Source organism: Chanodichthys erythropterus, chromosome 11 (genome assembly GCF_024489055.1).
Source record: "Chanodichthys erythropterus isolate Z2021 chromosome 11, ASM2448905v1, whole genome shotgun sequence".
Taxonomy (NCBI): domain Eukaryota; kingdom Metazoa; phylum Chordata; class Actinopteri; order Cypriniformes; family Xenocyprididae; genus Chanodichthys; species Chanodichthys erythropterus.
This window is the reverse complement of record NC_090231.1, coordinates 9,744,221-9,765,548: the sequence shown is the minus strand read 5'-3', so window position 1 is coordinate 9,765,548 and position 21,328 is coordinate 9,744,221. Positions and strand designations below refer to the sequence as shown.

Genomic DNA, 21,328 nt, shown 5'->3' with positions numbered 1-21,328 from the left:
TTTTATATTAAAGTTTTGTTGAATGTTCGCCGGTTCCCGCCTCCTTCTTCCCATATTTACGAACTGTGTTACATTAACATTTTATTTCGACTTTTTTCTCGAAATTTAAGTTTGAGTTTTTTCTTGAAATTGAACAACTTTAATCTCGAGACGGTTTTATTTTTTTTATTATTGCTTGGCCCTAAACCTCTTCTGTAAGTAACAGCTGCTGAAAATTCAGCTATTGAAAAAACAAAAAAACAGTTAGTTAAATTGTTACAACATCACTATTGTTATTGTACTTTGATCAAATAAATGCAGCCTTGGTGAGCATTAGAGACTTTTCCAGAAATTTAAAAAAATTCTACCACCCCCAAACTTTTCAATGGTAGGTTATCTATTTGCAGTAATGTACAGAAAGGGAATGGGACTTTGCAGTTTCTTTGGAATAAATTTAGTGAGACTCTTGTCACCAAAAGTGCACAAACAGGGCTAGTAAATCTCAAGCCATTGACTAGCAGTGTTGCTTAATAGTCATTAGCTATAAAGATACTATAGTCTAAAGGGCCCAGTGCTTGTGTTTATGTGTAAATGTGCAAGACCAGCAAAAAGGAGTGACAGGATTATGCAAAGGTGCAGAGAAAGGCTGAAGGCAGAAATCCAAGTGGGATTTAAGGGCAGGTCCTTGTGCTACCTTTGCAGGTAGGGGGTGGGGTCCAAGTGCCATTCTCCAAGCACACACTCCTGCTAGAACCCTCCATGGTGTAGCCTGCGTAACATGAGTACACCACCACATCTCCAAACTGGAACACTGCCCCGCGGACTACCCCATTTTCCACGTACAGTGGTGGGCCGCAGGACACCCCTGTGTGTGATTAAAATGGACCGTACCAGTAGGTTAGAAAGGAAGATTCTCAGCAAGGCTGAGCAGTCCATTGAAGAACTAAAGAGAGCTTTCTGGGTCTTTCAAGGATGGTTAAGAAATGGCATTTTCGAGCTCTCTCATTTCAATCTTTTTAGGTAGATGTATTTTAAAATATTTGACAAGTCTTTCATGTAACGGGAAGCATAATTAGTGTTGGGAACATACAAACATAACTACAAAACAGGAGATAGTGCACAAGAAATGCACATTTGAGATGATATCTTAGTATTCTCTCACATCTGATAACAGTAATGCTACAGGCAGTGAGTGAAATTCAACAGGTGTCTCACAGAGAGAAAAAAGTGAACCTATACACATACTGTTCAGATTCAGGCAATAACCAGTTATAAATGTGCACACAATCCATCATATACATACGCATGTCATATTACAGAGCTAGCATGCAAATTGCCTAAGGATCAAAATATCACAAATAATACAGCACAACAAAGGAACATTAACTGTGAGAGAAAAGGCTTGTATTATTTTGTATGATAACATGCAGAAGCAATGGGGACAGAGGAAAATAGAGTCGAAAATTTCAAACAAAACAGACAATACGAAAGAGATTCCATGCATTGAAAAAAGCAATTGTTTACAATCAATGTGACACATAATGTTCCAAAACCTTGTTAGCTAATGAAATTATAAAGATTTTAATAGAGTTTGATGTTAGCATGTTGGTATGCTAATGGTAAAACATTATAGTAACAATCATAAAAATACACAGCCACACAAATATTGGGTAAACTAATGTCTTTTTAATTACAGATACAGTATGCCACTTAATACTGAAAAGTGTTGATTGATTCAGTTTATTTTATCAATGTTTCTCTCATCTCATCTGTCATCTTGGAATTATTTATTTTTCACTGAACTAACTATAATGTATTCTGAGACTTATAATTTGGCCAAAACAAGAATCTCATAAATAGTAAATATACCTATTTTTGCATCGGGAGCGTGCCTAAAGTGCATTAAAATTCTGCTTCTGTAGACAGCTCACTAGGGTTTGGAACAGATCATTTGTCTTCAACACCATTAGCATTTGCACACATATAAGGTATGTGTCTAATAAAACTTTCCACAATTACATTACTGCAGCCTGAATGAGGAACAAATTTCATTGGTCAAATCTTACTCCTCAAGCTGTTGTAATCAGCAGCTGTGCTTGAGTCAGAACGATTACACAAAGTGGAAGTGCTTAGAGACTAAATTAATAGTGTCTTAACCCATCACAATATGACAAATCTCCAGCTCATCAAATCAGGAAGTGTTTGCTCTAGATTTTTTTTAAATGCAAGTTGTGTGTACAGTATGTGGTTTAGAAATGTTCATGCTCTACATGTTCAGATTTATAATTGGATAGTGAGGTGCACCAGAGAGAAGCTGAAATATGTTTTAAAATATGGCCCAAACATCTTGGAAAAGTATTTTAGATTCTGCCTGTGCTAAACAATTTGAGATCGAGATTTGCCTCACATTAGGTGCAAAATGCTTTTGGGCATTAAAATAAATTCATATATTAAAGTTATATTTTGTCATTCAATGCAACTAATAAATATTGTAAAGATGGAAATAATGAATGCTTGTACTCACTCTCACACACTGCAGTGATTGGGGTCCAGGTCTGATCACTCCTGCAAGTTAAAGTGGCGAAACCTTTTCCCTGGTTACCTTTGAACCGCTGACCTTTAGGACAACTGACTGGTACTGACTGGCCTACCAGGAAAGCCGTCTGAGTAACGTTGACTTTACCTCCAGTCCAGCCAGGAGGAGGGGGGCATGATTTGGCTGTGGGAAGGGGGGGTTAAGTGATAAGATTTGAGTCATGTATTACTGTAAAGCCTTGCTGATTTAATAAAAAAGCAGACCTATAATGCAGTTAGTTGCATCTTAACTTCTTAGAAATGTAAATTTAGTATGTTTCTGTGGAAGATAGGGTGTTTTGCAATTCTCTCATTGACGAAGGCCTAACAATTGGTGGTGAAATTTCGTTCCCAAAAATGTATGTTGTGCAAAGTCTTGCAAAGTTTGCATACAGAAAGAAATGTCTGTTTTTGAAAGATGTGTGAGTGAACTAAAAACTTCAATAGAGAAATGAACAAATACATTAATCAAATCTTAGAGGGAATTCACTAAAAATAAATGGCACTAAAAAAATAAATAGTGTGCAATGGTGCAGTGCCAACTGCTGGAAGGTACAATCTATAATGAGCCTAATTTACATACAATGGAAGTGTGTTTGAGCAGAAAAGAGTTAACTTTAATTTAGTTAACTTCTCACGACTGTATTTTAAGCACATTTGACACAAGGTTAGATAGGGTTGTGAGTGGTTAGTGAATAAATGCAATTTTTTTCAGAATCTAAGTCCCTCCTCTAGAAAGCTTCTCTTCAAATATTGTCAGAGTATTTGAACCATAGTGCTTGACATACGTATACAGACAGGGAAGGGTGAACTCCAGGAGCCGTTTCCCACACACATGATAAGAGACTCTCCCTGCAGTGTGTAGCCTTTGTCACAGTGGAACTCAAGAGCACGCCCACTGGACAGGTTGTGCTCGTGCACTTTTCCATTCAATAAATCTGTTATCCTCTCACAGCCTCCTAAAACTGAGAGTTTGTGTATGTGCATTTGTGAAAAAGAGAAAGGAAGAGGAAAGAATGGAAAGAATAGGTCAGATAGAGAAACACTGAAAGACGTTGAACTTGTGCTGTTTTTTAAAGCTAAAGAGTGACTGTTTATCTATTCTTACCTTCACACGCTGGTGTAGGTAAGCTCCATGTTCCGTCGGCTTGACAAGTGAGGTTCTGTGAACCAACCAATCTCATTCCTGAATGACACATGTAACTCACAATACTCTGGTATGTCTGACCACTTGACAAAGTAACTGCATTGGGAACCACTGGTGGAGGACCACATGACACTGCTAGACAAAAAATTTATTTAAAGATCAAGAAGAATGAATGTGTAATAATAACATCATCAATAACAGTATAACAAATAACATCTTTTTCTTGTTAAGCATAAACCTATCAATAATAATGGTGCTTAATTTATGAAATTATGCTTAAAACAAGAAAACATTCCTAATTTTGTAAGTTATTAAAGATATCTAAAAAAGAAAACAAAAAAATCGGATTAAAAAACTATTTTTTTTCTTACCAGCACACACTGCCTGAGTTCCACTCCAGGTTTTATCACCTTGACATATTTGAACAGAGTCCCCCTAGATGATGTAAAATAACAATATAAATATATAGATGCTTTTGGCTTACTAACTCTAATTCACCACTTTTAGAAATACATTTATTGGGGCAATGATTTGGGGGGAATATGGATTTAGATAATATAAGGACTAATCCCTGTTATTAACTGGGATATTAGAGTGTTTCCCTGCCTATGGCCTGAGACACTGGGATAGGTTTCTGCATCCCTGTGACCCTACATAGGTCAACCAGTTTAAAAATGGAAGGATAAATATGTACCTGTAGTTCAAATCCCGGTAGACAAGTATAGCTAATAATATCTCCATAATTGTAGCTCTTGCCCTCAACCAAACCATTAGGAATGGGGAGAGGCTTCTCACAAATAACAGGGACACAGGACTTGGAAGAGAAAGATGGAGACCATTTGCCAGAGGCCTGGATGAAATAAATGAAAATAACATTGAGACATATTTGGAAAATGACAAATTTATCACCAAATGATGCAAGGAGTGTCTACACAGAATGATGATCTTAGCATATCACTTACTGCACACTCAGATAATCCAGGTCCCTCAAGATAGTACCCTGGTATACAGGAGATTGTGACTACGCCCCCTACAGGTGTGAGCTGCTTGCCTGTGACAACTACATTGGTGAGGTTAGCAGGCAGGCTGCAGGGTGAAAGTCGACATCTGACGCCGTGTTTGGACCAGGTGCCATCACTTTCACAGGTAATTGAGTCAGTCTTTGTTGCTAACTCAAATCCTTCTTTACACCTGTGTCAAGTGGAAACTTTCAGTTCAATTCACCTCAGCATTTTTATGTGTACAATTTAGCTTTTATTGAATGTTTATGTTATGCAATTTTACCTGTACTGAGCTTTGCTGCCATAGGTTAACACCACTCCCGCAGTCTCTGCATTTGGGATGAGAGGAGGCACTCCACAAGAAACGGGTTCACAGCTCAGGTTGGGCTCTCCCCATCTACCCAACCTTCCACAGGAAAGATTGGGGAAACCTTTCAAATGATATCCTGGCCTACAGCGGTAGGTCACTGTATCAATAGAGTAGGCAGCACTGCCTTGTACGACAGCATTAGGCACAGCTGGGGGAGGGCTGGAACATCTCCCTCGGGTGCAGATAGGTACTCCTGGACTCCACACTCCACCCTTGTCACATATTGCATCTGCTGGGCCAAGAATTTTATAGCCATCATCACATCGGAACCAGATGCTTGCACCACAGGTGTGGTCTCGGCCGAGAATAGTGCCGTACTTCAGAACCGGGGGACTGCAGACACATGGTCGGCATTCTGGAACTTGCCCCAGCCAGACACCCTCGGCAGCACATCGTAAAACCGGACTGCCAACAACCTCATAGCCTGGAAAGCAAATATACTCCACAACATCATCAAAATTAAAGCTTGATCCATTGAGGTACCCATGGCTAATGTCCTCAGGTGGGTCGCATGTGACTATGTCGCACCGTGGAGGAGGGTCATCCCATAGTCCATCAGCTCTGCATATTAGCGTAGGATTTCCCGTCAAGACGTATCCAATGTCACACGCATACCTAACCATACCGTTGTAGCCATAATCCGTGCCTGTTACTCTGCCATTTTCAATTACCGGTGGTTGACCACAGTTGGCTGGTAGGCACTTCGGAGGAGCCTCACTCCAACTGCCATTGGCCGAACAAACACTGGTCGGTGCCCCCTTTAGGATGAAGCCAAGATTGCAGCTGAACAACAACCTTTTACCAAACGTATAGTCGTCTCCTCTTACTAAAACATCCTTTGATACAATAGGGCGTCCACAGGAGACTGCTCTACATGTTGGAGCTTTGTTGTCCCATTTCCCATCAACCTGGCAAGTTCTAGTTTTAACACCCTCAAGGACAAACCCTTTATGGCATTCATAATGAATAAGCATCTTGACGTGAAAGGATTTTCCAATCACCTCACCATTCGCAATGCCTCCAGGATTACCACATGAGATGGGCAAACAGCGAGGAGCATCATCACTCCACTGCTGCCCAGAGATACACTGTCGGACTGTCTGTCCACTGAGCTCGTAACCCTCTTCACAACTGTACTCTGCGAGGCTGCCAAGTGGGCTATTTGTTACAATAACTGATCCATATTCAGGGCTGGGTGGAGTCTCACATTTTGCCGGAGAACACACAGGGGCGGTTCCATTCCACATGCCATCTTCTTGGCACATCAACATAACACCACCTTTTATTTCATACCCGGCATGACAATGATATTGAACCAGGGAGCCGTGTAAAAAGCTGGTGTCTACTGGTAACTGTTGGCTTGTAAGTGTGTCATCTTCTGCTGATAGTTCTTTGACTTTCGAGTAGTCACCAAAATCAATGTGTGGAGGCAGGCCGCAGTCAGCAGGAGTACATTTTGGCTCAGAGCTTGACCAGCCATGTTCTTCACAAGTGAGATGATTATTACCCACTAGCAGGAAACCTGGGAAGCAGCTATAGAAAATAGTAACCCCAAACTTGCGGTCCCGTCCTTCTACAAAGCCGTTGTCAATTGGTTTTGGAGGAGAACAGTAAATCTGCACACAAGAAGGAGCCTCTTGGTGCCACTGGCCATTCTCCAGACAGGTGAGGGTTCCTGGGCCTTGTAAGCGGTACCCCCTTTGGCAGGAATATGTAACTGATTGGCTAAACTGTAGCCTGGAATACCTAACAGAGCCATTGGGAATCTCCTTGGGTGCAGCACACTTAATAGGGTGACATATAGGTATACCTCCTATCCACAGTCCACTTTGACCACAAAGCACTGTGCTGTTACCTACTAAGTCATACCCTGCCTTACAGCTATATATGGCAGTACTAAGATACATTAGTCCTTGAACATCCACAATTCCATTTGGTATGTCCTCAGGCTGTGGGCATTCAACAGGAATGCACTCAGGATAAGGTTTACTCCAGTTCCCATCTGCCTGGCAACGGACAGAAGCTTCCTTCTGGAGTGTAAAGCCATCCATGCAAGAGTAGGTTACCACACTAGCAAAGTAGGACAGTGTGTCTGATGGGTCACCAAAGGCAACCTCAGGTGGAGGTCCACAAAACACTTGTTTGCAGACGGGGAAAGAATCATTCCACTCTTGGGATGGGGTACAACGAAGAGTTCGTGCTCCATGGAGAACATACCCTTCCTCACAAGAAAGCTCCACAGTGCCAGACTCAGAATCCAATCCACGCAGTACAAGGTGATTCTCCTCTAAAGGTGGTTCAGGGCACTGTACTGGGGAACAACGTGGGGTTACGGTCTTGTCCCAATTTCCAAACTTTAAACAAGTCCATACAGAATCGCCAATGAGTTCATATCCTTCATTGCAGACAAACTCCACCTTGCTGCCAACTTCAAATGTGGAGCCATGATAACGGCCATTTTTGATATCAGGTGGGGTAGGGCAGGTGAGGAGGACGCAAACAGGAGGGTTGTTGTTCGACCACTGCTTATTGGCCATGCATATACGTTCCGGCTTCCCAGTAAGGCGATAACCATCATTGCAAGCATAGGTCACTCTACTGCTGTATACATAGCCATTCTTTCTTATTTGGCCCTACGTAGAGAAAAAAAAATTGTACATGTTTAATAATGTATGTGAAATGATCAAGGATTACATCGATTTTAGAATTCTATACTGTTTTGTAATATATATAAAGTGCACAGCATAAATGAGTACACCCCCTCTGAAAAAAAACAAAAGATGTATTTTCTTTATGATCACTAATACAATTCATGGAAAGATGGCAAAACTAAAATGTATTAAACATATACATAATAAAAACTGAGAAATATCTGTCATTAATAGCCATAAAATAATTAAATTAGCCAATTTTGTTTAAATTAAGGATTGCAGAAATGAGTACACCCTAGATTTAATTCAACAAATGTATAATATTCTTGTACTTAGTATGCCCTCCATAATTTTCAATATACTGCTCTGACCCTTCTTGGCACAGAGTATACAAGTCCATGACAAATTGTCACATCTGTCCTTTTTAACTCCTGGATGATGAGCTCCTTAAATGCCCTGATCTTTAATAGGGAGTGTTGCTCAACTCGTCTCTACAGATTCCCCCACAGGGGCTCAAGAGTGCTAAGATTGAGTGCAATACATGTCCACAGAAAGTATTTCACGTTGGGAGAATGCATATCCTCATTGTCATGTTGAAAAATGCCCAACAATGCAGAGAAAGAGGAAAGGGTAACATCTTCTGTTTCAAGTTTGTGTATTAACTTACAGAGTGGTGTGGGAATTCATGACAGCATTGATAAAGCACAACTCCCTCATACCTTCAGGACTCATACATCCCTATATAAGAGCTTTACTACCACTGAACTTTACTGTGGGAACCAGGCAGTTCTCACTGTACTCCACCTCTAGCAAAACCATAACATTTGAAATGCTGTAAGATCCAAAATGATTGATTTGGTCTCATGAGACCAGAGTATTGATTCCCAGAATCTATATTTTGTAAATATGGGCTTTGGAAATGGCTAACTGACTTTATTGTGCTTTGGCTACAGTAGGTAGTTCCAGTGAGAAAAACAACCATGCATGTAATTTCTGCAGGCTGCATCTTACTCTGTGAATAAACAGTCATTCTTTTCATAGCTTTTGCTGGCTCTGAGATATTTCTGGCTCGCTTGGTATTTCTCCTGCTCTTTGTCTAGCAAAAAAATCCCTCATCACTAAATGAAAGCTTAAAATGAAGGCCTGATTATTTCAAGGGCCTTGTAACAAGTCTATTGTTTCTGTGTTACTTTTGCTATATTTTCACACTTAAAACAATGATTTGGTAATCCTCTTGTACCAATGTCCTCTTTTGTGCTAAGAAATAAGTCTCCAGACAGTTCTCTCCCAAGTGGTTCCATTGTTGTCAGTATTAAAGTTTTAAATAAACTTTTCCTGATAATTTACTCACCCCCATGTCATCCAATATGTCCATGTCTTTCTTTCTTCAGTTGAAAAGAAATTAAAGTTTTTGATGAAAACATTCCAGGATTATTCTCCTTATAGTAGACTTCAATGGGCACCAAACAGTTGAAGGTCATAATTAGTTTCACTGCAGCTTCAAATTGTTCAACACGATCCCAGATGAGAAATAAGGGTCTTATCTAGTGAAACTTCTTCTTCTCCTCTATTAGAATTCCAGCAGTGTAGACGCTACTAAGTGTAATACTGCCCTCCACAGGTCAAAGTTTGAACTAATTTTTATATGCAATATGCTAGTTCAATAGTATATAAAATTTAGTTCAAACTTTGGCCTGTGGAGGGCAGTAATACGCTTAGCAGTGTCTACACTGCTGAAATTCTAATAGAGGAGAAGAAGAAGAGAGCTAGTTCAAGATGAGCATTTAAGGATAAAACTTATATAATTTTCAATTGGTTTCACTAGATAAGACGCTTATTTCTCATCTGGGATCGTGTTGAACAATTTGAAGCTGCAGTGAAACTAATTATGACCTTCAACTGTTTGGTGCCCATTGAAGTCTACTATAAGGAGAATAATCCTGGAATGTTTTCATCAAAAACTTTAATTTCTTTTCGACTGAAGAAAGAAAGACATGGACATCTTGGATGACATGGGGGTGAGTAAATTATCAGGAAAAGTTTATTTAAAAGTGGACTAATCTTTTAATATAACACTTATAATCGTTATATAACACTTTTAATTGTCAAGAAATTACTTCTCTTTAAATGTTTTGGTTCAACATAATTACCTGTTGATCAAACATTGCCTTAAACTTACACCAGATAATTTTTATTTTGTTTTATTTATTTAGGGACTTTTAGGAGGGTGTACTCATTTTTGCTACACAACATTTTATCACCTTGATAAGAAAATCTTATTTTCCTGAATAATTTTGACATGCTTCTTTGGTAATTGATTAGGTAGACTTGCCGGAACATTATATCTCTAAATAACCCTAACATGTCTTCTAAGTAATTGAGTAATTGCTGACTTTCAGAAGTTTCAGAGGGTGTGTACTCATTTACGCTGTGCACTGTATGAATGTATGTATGTATATATATATATATATATATATATATATATATATATATATATTGGCAACATGGTGCCAATATCTCATGCTCCCAGATAGACAGTACTGAATTTACCTGGATAAAACCATTTGCCAAGCGAGGTGGGCTGGGACAGGAAATAGGCTGGCATGTGGGCAAGACACCTCCCCACTCACCGTTGGCTTTACAAATTCTCCTCTTCTCTCCTCGAATGAAATACCCTTTATCACAGCTGTACGCAATTACCGCTCCAAAACTATAATTGCTCCCACTTACATAGCCCTTCTCAATACTGTCTGGCTTTGAGCATCTGACAGGCATACAGCCAATGTCCATAGGCGAGGGTGTCCACTCTCCCCCTATCATGCACTTCAGGGTTCCTGTTGTGTTGAGAACAAAGCCCTCTTCACACTTGTAGTTGACCTCTGTGTTGCTAGCATACTTCTGTTTGTTTATGGAGTCCAGAATGGCATGAGGTAAATCTGGGGGACGCTGGCAGAAGTTGGCAATGCAGTGAGGAATGCCAAAGCCATCTGGAGGTGCCCAAACACCTTGGGCATTACAAAACAGTTTCGTATTGTTACCAGCAGTGTAGCCATCATCGCAGAAATAGATAGCAGTGTCCCCAAAAAGCTGGTGTCCAGTGTCAGGTAGGGCATGGTCAACTTGGGGTGGTGGCCCACAAGACAGAGGCACACACTGGGCAGAATTATGAGTCCAGTTGCCACTTGGAAGGCATTCTTGTGTTTCTGTGCCAAGCAGGGTGTAACTACAATAAAACAGATTTTACAAATCATTGTTGTCAATTCATTCCTAGAGTGATTGAAAAAGATATTTTACAGGACATCAAACATCTGTTTTTGCTGAACATATAAATGGATCAAACTCCTTGGCACAAAAGTTTACATAAATGAAGCTAGTTACCCCTCTTTGCAAATATAGATGATTCTGCTACCCAGCGTAAAGTTGTCGCCCTTAATCACAGCGTCCCTCAAAGGAGGAGGTTTGCCACAGTCCACCCTGGCACAGATGGGGGGAGGAGATGCCCACTCTCCTGATGACTCACACTTCAGTTCCATGGCACCCTGCAATCTTTACACACACAAAAAACAAGGTGAGTCAACACATTCTCTGACATCTAGATTGTGTAAAACCAACCATACAATCTAAAAATGTTTTTTTCTGTACAGTCCCTGCTACAATTTTTATAGAGTCAGTGATGAAAATGTATCAGACTTTACCTGTATCCCTCTATGCAGGTGTAGGTTAGCGTGGACAGGTAGACTTTCCCATTGAGGGTATACTCGGCATAATCCACCACTGGGGGCTCACCACAGGTTACAGGCTTACAAATATGGGGCTCTCTGCTCCACTTCAAATCAGATTGACACTGGCTTTCTACTGACTCCTGAGGGACATAGCCCTTCTCACAACTGCAGCAGAGCAGAAAATGCAAAGATTAGCTACACACAAAAATACCATCCTTTCACATTATGTTATTAATTAAAACAGTCTTTCTTATATTCAAATAGGTCTCTTAAAAGTGGCTATACAATACCTCTAGAAACTGACTCTACATCTAACACTGAGAGTGATACCTGAAAGTCACCTTGCTTCCGTATGTGAAGTTTGCCCCTTTTAGGATTCCATATTCTGGGAGAGTGGGATGAGCACAGGAAAGGGCTGTGGGGGGAGGTCATTAGAAGTAGATTACGTTCAATGTTTTCAATGCACTTCAGACTTCAGACTGTAATTGTTTTCATCATTGCATTAAATTCATTAAAAATCAATGCATCTGGAGACTGTCAGGAATCCGCCAAAGCAAAATGCATGTAACACTGATTGGCATACAGTAATGTGGGTTTACCAGGTATAAAAGCCTCATAAAAGCAGCTGGCTGAGGTTCAGGATAACGTTCAGTCTGCTGGCAATGCAAAAATACTACAATGGATTGAACAAAGCTGAAGAATTTTTGGATGACCATGTTACTCTTTCAGGTTAAAAAGCCTTTATTACCAGATGGCTACATACACAAAATCTAAAAAGACCCTTAGACCAAACCCTAGACCACAGAGCATGTGGACTTTATATTTTTCCCAGAGATGCACTCTCTACTATTGGACTTTGTTTAAAGCTGAACAATTGTTTATCAGATAAGATACGTATATATACACAGAATGTCTCAATCAGATCAATTCCCAACCCCAAAACCCAGCAGTAAGATTGATAAATAATGTATATGCATTGTATGTGGCTGGATTACACAAACATTTACATATAAATTGGAGGCTCCAACCATTTGGATCCCAATACAAGCTCAAATGAGTTACTATTACCAAATAACATTAGTACATTAATTGAATATTTGCATTAGATTGCCTCTTTTAATTCTAGTGAAGAATAAAACAAGAATTATGTTCAGATTATTGTCTTGTGTTAGCTTTGTTTTCTTATTTTCTACACTACTGTTTTAAAAGTTTGAGGTTTTTAAGTTTTTTTTTATTGTTTTTGAAAGAAGCTTATTCTCACCAAGGCTTCATTTATTTGATTTAAAAATACTACTACTGCTACTACTAATAAAGAGATTTGTGAAAATATTACTACAATTTAAAATAAAGTTTTTTTTATTTTAATATATTTTAAAATTTAATTAATTCCTATAATGGCAGAGCTGAATTTTTAGCAGTCCTTACTCCAGGCTTCAGTGCCACATGATCCTTCAGATATCATTATATGCTGATTTGGTGCTCAAGAAACATTTCTTTTTATTTTCAATGTTGAAAAAGTTGTGCTGCTTAATATTTTTGTGTAAACCGTGATATATATATTGTTTTTTTTTTTTTTTCATTTAAATGCTACTTGGCTGAATAAAATCATTAATTCCTTTAAAAAAAATCATATTGACCCCAAACTTTTGAAAGGTAGTGTAAGTAGGCAAACAGTAGCACCAATATACATATCTGAAAGCAATTCCTACTGTACCTTTGCAGTATGGGACATCATCCTTCCAAATTCCTTCCTCTGTGCAGGAAAGACGGGATGAGCCAATCAACTCATAGCCTTCCTTACAGGAAAAGACCACCTCACTGCCCATGATGAAATTACTGCCCTCACGATACCCAAACTCCGGAGCACCTGGATCTTTACATTTTACAGGCTCTTGTGAAAAGAAAGAAAAATAAAACTGTCTTCAGTTTATGAATGTATTTGTTAAGTAAAACATATTAGTGATTCTAGAAACTTGTGGTGGACAATATGTTGTCCGATTGGTAAAGGATTGGCAGACTGGGTCCAAAATGCACAACTGCAATAATAATCATGCAACTGTGTGGACTGGCAGTGTCCTCATCAAGAGACTGCTACTTGTGGAAACTTATTTGTCCATATAAATTGTCCAAATTATAATGAGATGTTACCTGTGCAGTTTCTTCCATCTCCACTGTAAGGAGGTATGCAGGTGCATATATGAGAGCCATCAGTGTTCTGGCAACTAGCATGTTCATCACATTCAGAGCCCAGAGAACATTCATCCACATCTGTAATATGAGCACAAACCAACATAAAACAAAGGCATGCAAAATGTAAATGATAAATGAAAGACCAAATGTAAAATGATATTCCAGGTTCCATGTGCACCTGTGCATAGTACTGTTTGATAACTTAATATAGACCTACTGTCTATTCACTCTGCCTATCTGGTTCTTTCAAACATTTGCTGTGTATCACTTACCCAGACAAGCAGGTGGGTTGCCAATCCATTTGCCATTATTGGTACACAGCAACTTACTCTCTCCGAGGAGATAGAACCCTGGTTTACATTGATAAAGCACTGAGCTCCCAGCATAGAAATCCTCTCCATGATACTGGCCATGCTCCAGATCAGGGGGAGGACCACACTCCACACCTACATATACAGAGAAAAGCCCTGGTACAGATTAATGACGGTTCTGGTACTTGGTAATCAGTAACGTTAATACTACAAAGTGTGTATATGCAGTACATGTGAGTGTGTGCACAAAGTGTGTATTTGTGTTATGGCATGTGTTTATTTGCATTTTAAATTATTAATGATAAGTTGTATGATTGTATATCAGTACAGTGTAAGTATATTGTGGTATACATGGCTGTGATTTTACTTCTGAACGTGTCATTTTTTAAACAGTCAATGTATGCTTTTGTGTCTTTTATTGTTTATCTGTGCATTCACATCACTCACGTTCACATATTGGCTCTGCATGGCTCCACTGGCCTCTGTTTAAGCACTGCTGCACTGGCTCCCCCACCAGATAGAAACCAGGACTGCAAGAGAACTGCACCTTAGAGCCTGGACTCACAGCTTTACTGGATGAGCGCAGTTGAGGAACAAAAGATTCCACCAGGGGGCAGTCTAACAAAGACCAAAACAGTGGACAACAAATGTTACACTTGAACATGCCTACATGGTTAGGATAATATGTGTTTGGTCGTTACACATCAGGATACATTTGATAAAATAAGACAAAATGTGAGTACATGTTTTTTTCGCCATTGCACACACAGTTGATAGACAATAATAGATCAATTGTTACCAGCGCAGAAAGTGCTCTTGCTGCTGGTCTTTACTCGGCCCGTGACCCCTCCTAAGAAGTCAGGCCAGGCAAACACGTTCCCTTTCTGCAGATCACGTGGACAGCTGCTGGCCAGAGATCTGATCTGAGAATAGTTGGAAATATGTTTAGTTTCTGATCTCAGAGTCGTTCAGAAAAATAACTTTTTTCAGGCTCAGTGAACTCTATACACTGTTACATGACAGTAAGAGTAAGGAATGTGTATAAAGTGTTACCTGCTGTGGTGATAAAACATAGTTCCATATATTAAGTTGGCTAACAGTGCCCACAAAGGACTCTACTGGGTTGAAGCCATCCCCCCTCTGGTCCTGATCCTGTCCAAGTACTAGAGCGCCCCCTCCTGTTTGATGTATAGAGCAAACATTTCATCTGCTGGATGCACTTTCTCTTTGAAGCACCATAAAGTAATAAAGGTGTCTTAATAATCTGGCAGTGTATTTAATTGTAATAATTGTTTATCAGGTATAAAGGTCGACCTGGTATTGTAGTGCCAACTGATAGTCCTTTTCCTCCATCTGAAGGGCTCCCATCAATATAGACTCTCCAATCGCCATCCTTGCTGCGCCATGATACACCAATGTGGTGCCAGAGGCCATCATTTACTGCTGGGCAGTCAGTGATCCGCTCCTTTCCATTAACATACAAGACCCACCTGAAAGTATGAATGTAAGAAAAACAAGGGAAGAGAGACAGAAGAGAATGCAAGAAAAAGAGTGAGGCTTTTATATTTGTTTAAGTGTTGGTAAGATCAGCTTACACAAAGACCTTAAAGCGATAGTTGACCCAGAAATGAAAATTTGATGTTTATCTGCTTACCCCCAGGGCATCCAAGATGTAGGTGACTTTGTTTCTTCAGTAAAACACAAAAGATGATTTTTAACTCCAACCGTTGCAGTCTGTCAGTCGTATAATGCATGTCAATGGGAACTTCGTCTATAAGAGTAAAAAAAACATGCACAGACAAATCCAAATTAAACCCTGCGGCTCGTGACGACACATTGATGTCCTAAGACACGAAACGATCAGTTTGTGCGAGAAACTGAACAGTATTTATATCATTTTTACCTCTAAAACACCACCATGTCCAACTGCCCTCCACATCCGATTGGTGAGATCACAAAACATGTTCTGATGACAGAAGTGATCTCTCGCGTTTTGCTTCAATGAGTGCGAGAGATCACTTCCGTTCTCAGAGCGCGTTCAGACCTCACTAACCATATATGCAGGGCAGTTGGACATAGTGGTGTATTAGAGGTAAAAAATTATATAAATACTGTTCGGTTTCTCACACAAACCGATCGTTTCGTGTCTTAGGACATCAATGTGTCTTCACGAGCCGCAGGGTTTAATTTGGATTTGTCTGTGCATGTTTTTTTACTCTTATAGACGAAGTTCCCACTGACATGCATTATATGACTGACAGACAGTAACGGTTGGAGTTAAAAATCATCATTTGTGTTCGACTGAAGAAACAAAGTCACCTACATCTTGGATGCCCTGGGGGTAAGCAGATAAACATCAAATTTTCATTTTTGGGTGAACTATCCCTTTAAACAGGTCATAGCATATAAATTGAGGTATGTAAATGAAAACACATCTCTCACCCATTATAGTCGATGAGGAGGAAGGCATTGTCACTTCCTTCTACAGCATAGGAGATGGGAGTTCCATAATTAACAGTGTCTGATGACCTCATCCAGAATGTACACGTGATCTGTGTAAGAGATGGCATCTGACCATCCATCATCACATAACCATGGATACCAGAAACTTCAAACTCCAGATCAAAAGAGTAGGGCATTTCTGTTTGAAGAAAAAAAAAAAAAAGATAACAGATGATACGTGATTATCACTGGGGGTCATAAATGATTTTTAAATATGTCTGAGATGAAATTATAATGTTAATTAGGTTTTAACTCAAATATTATAGAATAAATGTATATAAACAAATATAAATTATATAATTTATCTTTAATGTTAATGTATTCATTTGTGTTTTTTATGTTTTGTAGCTTAATTCTAATAAATGGTCTTTTTGGACTGGAGAAGAAGTTTGTTGTCACAGTACATCAAACTGTATCTGAAAACAACTGAAAAAAATTATTCAGTATAACAGGGTGTGAAAATTGACAATCTATTAGTATTATTTTAGATCATTTGTAGTGCTGCTGGGAATTTTCCAAACTTTTCTGGGAACACATCTCAATTAAAGTGTCTCTAACAAGCCTTTGTAAAACTTATCTCTATGATGATGGTGATTTCCATGATTTTTTCATCTCTTTCCCTCAATACCTGTCTCACACCTGGTTCCGTTGAACCCAGGAGGGCATCGGCAGCTGAAAGTGGCCACTCCATCCACGCAGGTTGCGCCGTTCAAACACAAATTCGGATCACAGTCGTCTACGTCCACCTGGCACAGTCTGCCTCTGTATCCATTCACACATTCACACCTGATCGCAAATGTGAGACAAAGTCTGTTATCTATTATATGTCTGTGGTTGATTGCATTATAAACATCTTCCTAATGCATATGCATGAACAGTTTCCACAAATGCTTCCTCACTAACCTGAAATCACTGACAGCATCCACACATGTACCTCCATTCAGACAGGGGGCGCTGTAGCACTCATCAACGTCAACCTCACAATTGTCGCCAGTGAAGCCCTGAGGACATGTGCAGAAATACCCACCCTCCAAATCTTTACAAACACCTCCGTTTTGGCACGGGCTGGAAGCACACTCATTTATTTCCAACTCGCAACGTGGACCTAGATGTAAATGACAAAGAAATTCCTTGAAACCCATTGAGTACTGCGTTAGAATTTAAGAGCATTCAGTTCAATGTATTATACTATATCTGACAATATATGCAAGCGAAGAGTTGTGACAGAGGTGACCTGTGAATCCATCTGGACAGCTACATGTGAAGTGATTCACTTCATCCACACAGACTCCTTCATTCTGACATGGAGAAGAGCTGCATTCGTTCACCTCTGCCTCACACAGCAAGCCTTCCAGAGATAAAACAGACACATAAACACAAAGACATATGGAACAACCTGATACTTGGGACAATCAACAAGCAACCAATACATTATTATTTCTATTATAATTCATGTAGCCATGTTTTCTATTAAAACTAAGTCACATCACAGTCTCTTCAAGATCTTGTGTTAATGTGTCAGGTCCTCCTCCCCCTTTCGCATGTATTCTGCTATTACACCCTCACATTCATGGCATGCTTTAGGGCCACTTTGAGAACTCAGTGAGCTCAAGGGAGGCAAAGGAGATGTCTTTATCAGCTGTTGTCACTAGCCAAATTTCCATTTAAGGATTTTTAGTGCATCAAAATGTTTACAGACAGGCCCGGCGCCACGAGGGGGCAAAAGGGGGCATTGCCCCCTCAGATCTGATTTGTGCCCCCTCAGTTTCAATTTATCCCCATTCACCTGATCGATTTTAACTTTTTAACGTGTACGATAACACCGGTGTGATGAGAACGTTCAATACGCTAAATTCAAACCTGCTTTCCGCGCACTGTGCTTCTCATATTTCACAACTATTCAGTTTTCAAACACGTTTATTTGAGGTTTCAGATGTTTGAATGAGGTCTAGGTTATATATAAAAAAGACATTTATAGCTTGTTAAATGCAGATTCCATACAGTCATATGGAAGCTGAGATAATGCTTTAAATTATAATTTGACAAAGTTGTTTATTCATATCAGATACAATGCGTATGCATCCCAGTTCACCAGACACTTACGTTTATTTCGGGAAAAATGGATGAATTTATGTTATGTAAATCCGACAGATCCCCTGTTTTATCAACTAACATGATCAGTAAAGGTGTTTTAACAAAACACATTCACTTCCACATATTTGACAATCGGAAAATATCATATAATTCATGATATAGCCTAATTAACAAGTTTTGGAATATTTTAAATAAAAAAGAAAAAACTAAATAAACGCGATACCTGTAGCTTGGCTGCATGACGCGTCGCCAAGGAATGAATTTTAAAATAATGTTCTAAAAAACAGGGTTTCCTAAACGGGGGTTTGTGAGGGAATTGCAAGCTGATGGCAAGCAATTAATTAAATTATAATGAAATCATTAAAAATCAAACAAATACTGAACAAAGACTAAATAATATTCAAATGAAAAAATCTAAAAAAATAAATAAAAAAAATCTATTCTGCACGTTACCATTCAGTTACAGAACTGAACGTGTCTGCTCAATTCAAAGTGGGCTGAACGAGAGTCGCACCAAACTTGCCCATTTCGCCTCACCTTTGACTGACAAGATGATGGAGGAACATTTGGTTTCAAAGATAATGTAAAATCACCAATTTAAGCCAGTTTGCCAGTTTTGTTGTTGTGTTTTTTTTTAATTAAGAATAATAATAAACTCATCATTAAAGAACCCATCATTAAAATGCATTCACAGGCGTTCATAACCATGCGTGTCCTCTGGCCCGGTTACTTTATGAATGCCCGTGCGGCCGTGAGCATTTTACTTTCACTTTTTCACTTCTGAATTAGCGATTCAAACGCCCCCTCCGTCAATTAACATGTAGTGAAATATGTGTGTCCTGGCGCCGGCCCTGTTTACAGATATAGCTGATAAATGCTAATCGATACAATTGCGACAAAGTGCTGACACAATCTTGGTTTGTTTAACTTCAGTGCATAAATTCTCTGTTGATTCTTCAAAAACATTTCACTGTATCAGTTTATATAACGGTCCCATTACATGGTACTCTCTACATTTTTTGAGAACATGTAGGACACAAGAGGAAGATAATTTGCAATATGCACCAAATTATGTATGGAAGCGGCTCAAGGGCAGATGTCTTTTGCAATACACCAAAACTTTTTGAGGATGACATTATTACGCACACTATTTTATCTGTAAAATGGATGCAAACAGGCTTGAGAAAATGTTTTTTCCCACGTTGTTGATAACAGAACAACGCAAAAGGTGGATGGAAACTTGACTAATGTTGAGCTCGTATTTCATAATATTTATCACTGTACTTTCTTTTCCAATTTTTTTGTAAAGATGTGTCTCTTTTGCCACCTTAGATAAACACCCGAGACCCATACATAGATTCAGAAAGGAACAAAAATGCTTCAATTCAAATTCACCATATCTAGGGCAGCCACATGCTTAATCATGGCCACGTTTTAAAGAGGAGAGACAATGGCCTGAATGGAAAAGTGTTGTAAGGTTCTGAGAATGAGAGCTTGTGTAGTTTCACTGCCAGACTCGAGAGATTCAGAGACAGCTAAATCCATCACAATAGTGAGACTAAAGGAAACTTTCAACAGAGAGGAATTTTGGGGTTGGGGTGTAATTGCCTCAAACATTTCAATCGTACAACTTGGTTTTTGCAGTTCTTTTGGGATTTCCCAGTGTGAATCTGAGCTGTCAGATTATGTGAGTGGACTTTCTCATACCTACAAACCCAGGCTGACACTGACATTGGAAATCTCCCATGCCATCTCTGCACAAACCGCCATTTTGACAAGGAGCAGAATCACATTCATCAATGTCGCTCTCACACTTGGCTCCTATAAGGCAATGAATTCGGAAAATGGGAAAAAAGTGGACAGTGATTGGCAGTGATTAACTCAACCACAGAAGCTAAGGTAAATCTATCAAAATAGCATAGTGTAATACCAGACACACATTGCAAAACATAGCACAACAGCAATTAACTATAAAATTTTAAAATGTTGTTTTCTTTAAGCAAGCTGTTTTTTACATGTGGGCCATGATTATAGAACATGCCAAACCTGTGAATCCCGGAAGACAGGTGCATACGTATCCGACCCCGACTTCCTCACAAGTGCCTTGGTTTTGACATGGATTCAGGAGGCATTCATGAAACATCTGCGGGAGAGAATATAGCTACATTTTCAGCTATTTTACTCCAGCCCCCAGGGGATGCTGTGACACCAACAAAAAGTTATAAATGCTATTCACTGAAGTAACTGATGTCATTGCATTAAATAATAAAACAGAAAACCAACTGGCATCTTTAAACAGATGATGCAAGATCTTTTTTCAGTACTAACTATTTAACTACAGTATTAACTATTTAATGGCTGTATAATGTTAGTTCTTCTAAAGTTCACACAAATATGAGCCAATGCTTTTGTTTTTGATGTTTTGTTTGTGCCATCTTTCTTTAAAATAAAACACTTGTTATTTGTATTTAGTATAATGGCATTCATACATTTAGTGGTGTGACCTAGGTGTCCAAATACATTTTAGGGTCAATATATGTAATCCAAACACAACAAGAGCATGTTTTAAAGTTCCAAAGATTTCCAGATTCAGGTACCAACCGGTGAAATTGAGAAAACGACTCACCTGGCTACTGGCTTGATAATCCTTTCTCACGACCACTTCTGGCGCTGTAGTTGCACTTTCCTCTTTAGGCAGAAAACTAGAGCCAAAGCCTGAGTCAGACCAAGAGAAAAGAGGGGAAAAAGTACAACGAGACAGAAATGAGAAAATGAAACAGACAGAAT

General features: G+C 39.2%; 1 protein-coding gene across 5 annotated transcripts in view; it reads right to left on the bottom strand.

Annotated features, from left to right (window-relative positions):
• The window catches only part of svep1 (sushi, von Willebrand factor type A, EGF and pentraxin domain containing 1), a 107,848-nt gene that overhangs the window by 9,108 nt on the left and 77,412 nt on the right, over positions 1 to 21,328 (bottom strand). Inside the window, exons 20-45 of one of the 5 annotated variants that reach the window (XM_067401497.1) lie at positions 21,168 to 21,256; positions 20,588 to 20,684; positions 20,249 to 20,362; positions 17,682 to 17,795; positions 17,351 to 17,552; positions 17,076 to 17,233; positions 16,388 to 16,586; positions 15,260 to 15,435; positions 14,999 to 15,123; positions 14,745 to 14,868; positions 14,393 to 14,563; positions 13,907 to 14,080; positions 13,593 to 13,712; positions 13,159 to 13,335; positions 11,775 to 11,859; positions 11,418 to 11,609; positions 11,101 to 11,268; positions 10,273 to 10,945; positions 4,985 to 7,704; positions 4,663 to 4,891; positions 4,395 to 4,550; positions 4,072 to 4,135; positions 3,662 to 3,835; positions 3,342 to 3,518; positions 2,504 to 2,698; positions 674 to 844 (exon numbers count right to left, since the gene is read on the bottom strand). In XM_067401497.1, the coding sequence (XP_067257598.1) occupies positions 674 to 844; positions 2,504 to 2,698; positions 3,342 to 3,518; positions 3,662 to 3,835; positions 4,072 to 4,135; positions 4,395 to 4,550; positions 4,663 to 4,891; positions 4,985 to 7,704; positions 10,273 to 10,945; positions 11,101 to 11,268; positions 11,418 to 11,609; positions 11,775 to 11,859; positions 13,159 to 13,335; positions 13,593 to 13,712; positions 13,907 to 14,080; positions 14,393 to 14,563; positions 14,745 to 14,868; positions 14,999 to 15,123; positions 15,260 to 15,435; positions 16,388 to 16,586; positions 17,076 to 17,233; positions 17,351 to 17,552; positions 17,682 to 17,795; positions 20,249 to 20,362; positions 20,588 to 20,684; positions 21,168 to 21,256 (7,044 nt within the window). The remainder of the gene's footprint in view (positions 1 to 673; positions 845 to 2,503; positions 2,699 to 3,341; positions 3,519 to 3,661; positions 3,836 to 4,071; positions 4,136 to 4,394; positions 4,551 to 4,662; positions 4,892 to 4,984; positions 7,705 to 10,272; positions 10,946 to 11,100; positions 11,269 to 11,417; positions 11,610 to 11,774; positions 11,860 to 13,158; positions 13,336 to 13,592; positions 13,713 to 13,906; positions 14,081 to 14,392; positions 14,564 to 14,744; positions 14,869 to 14,998; positions 15,124 to 15,259; positions 15,436 to 16,387; positions 16,587 to 17,075; positions 17,234 to 17,350; positions 17,553 to 17,681; positions 17,796 to 20,248; positions 20,363 to 20,587; positions 20,685 to 21,167; positions 21,257 to 21,328) is intronic. The other 4 variants (XM_067401498.1, XM_067401499.1, XM_067401501.1 and 1 more) reach the window with 4 other exon arrangements.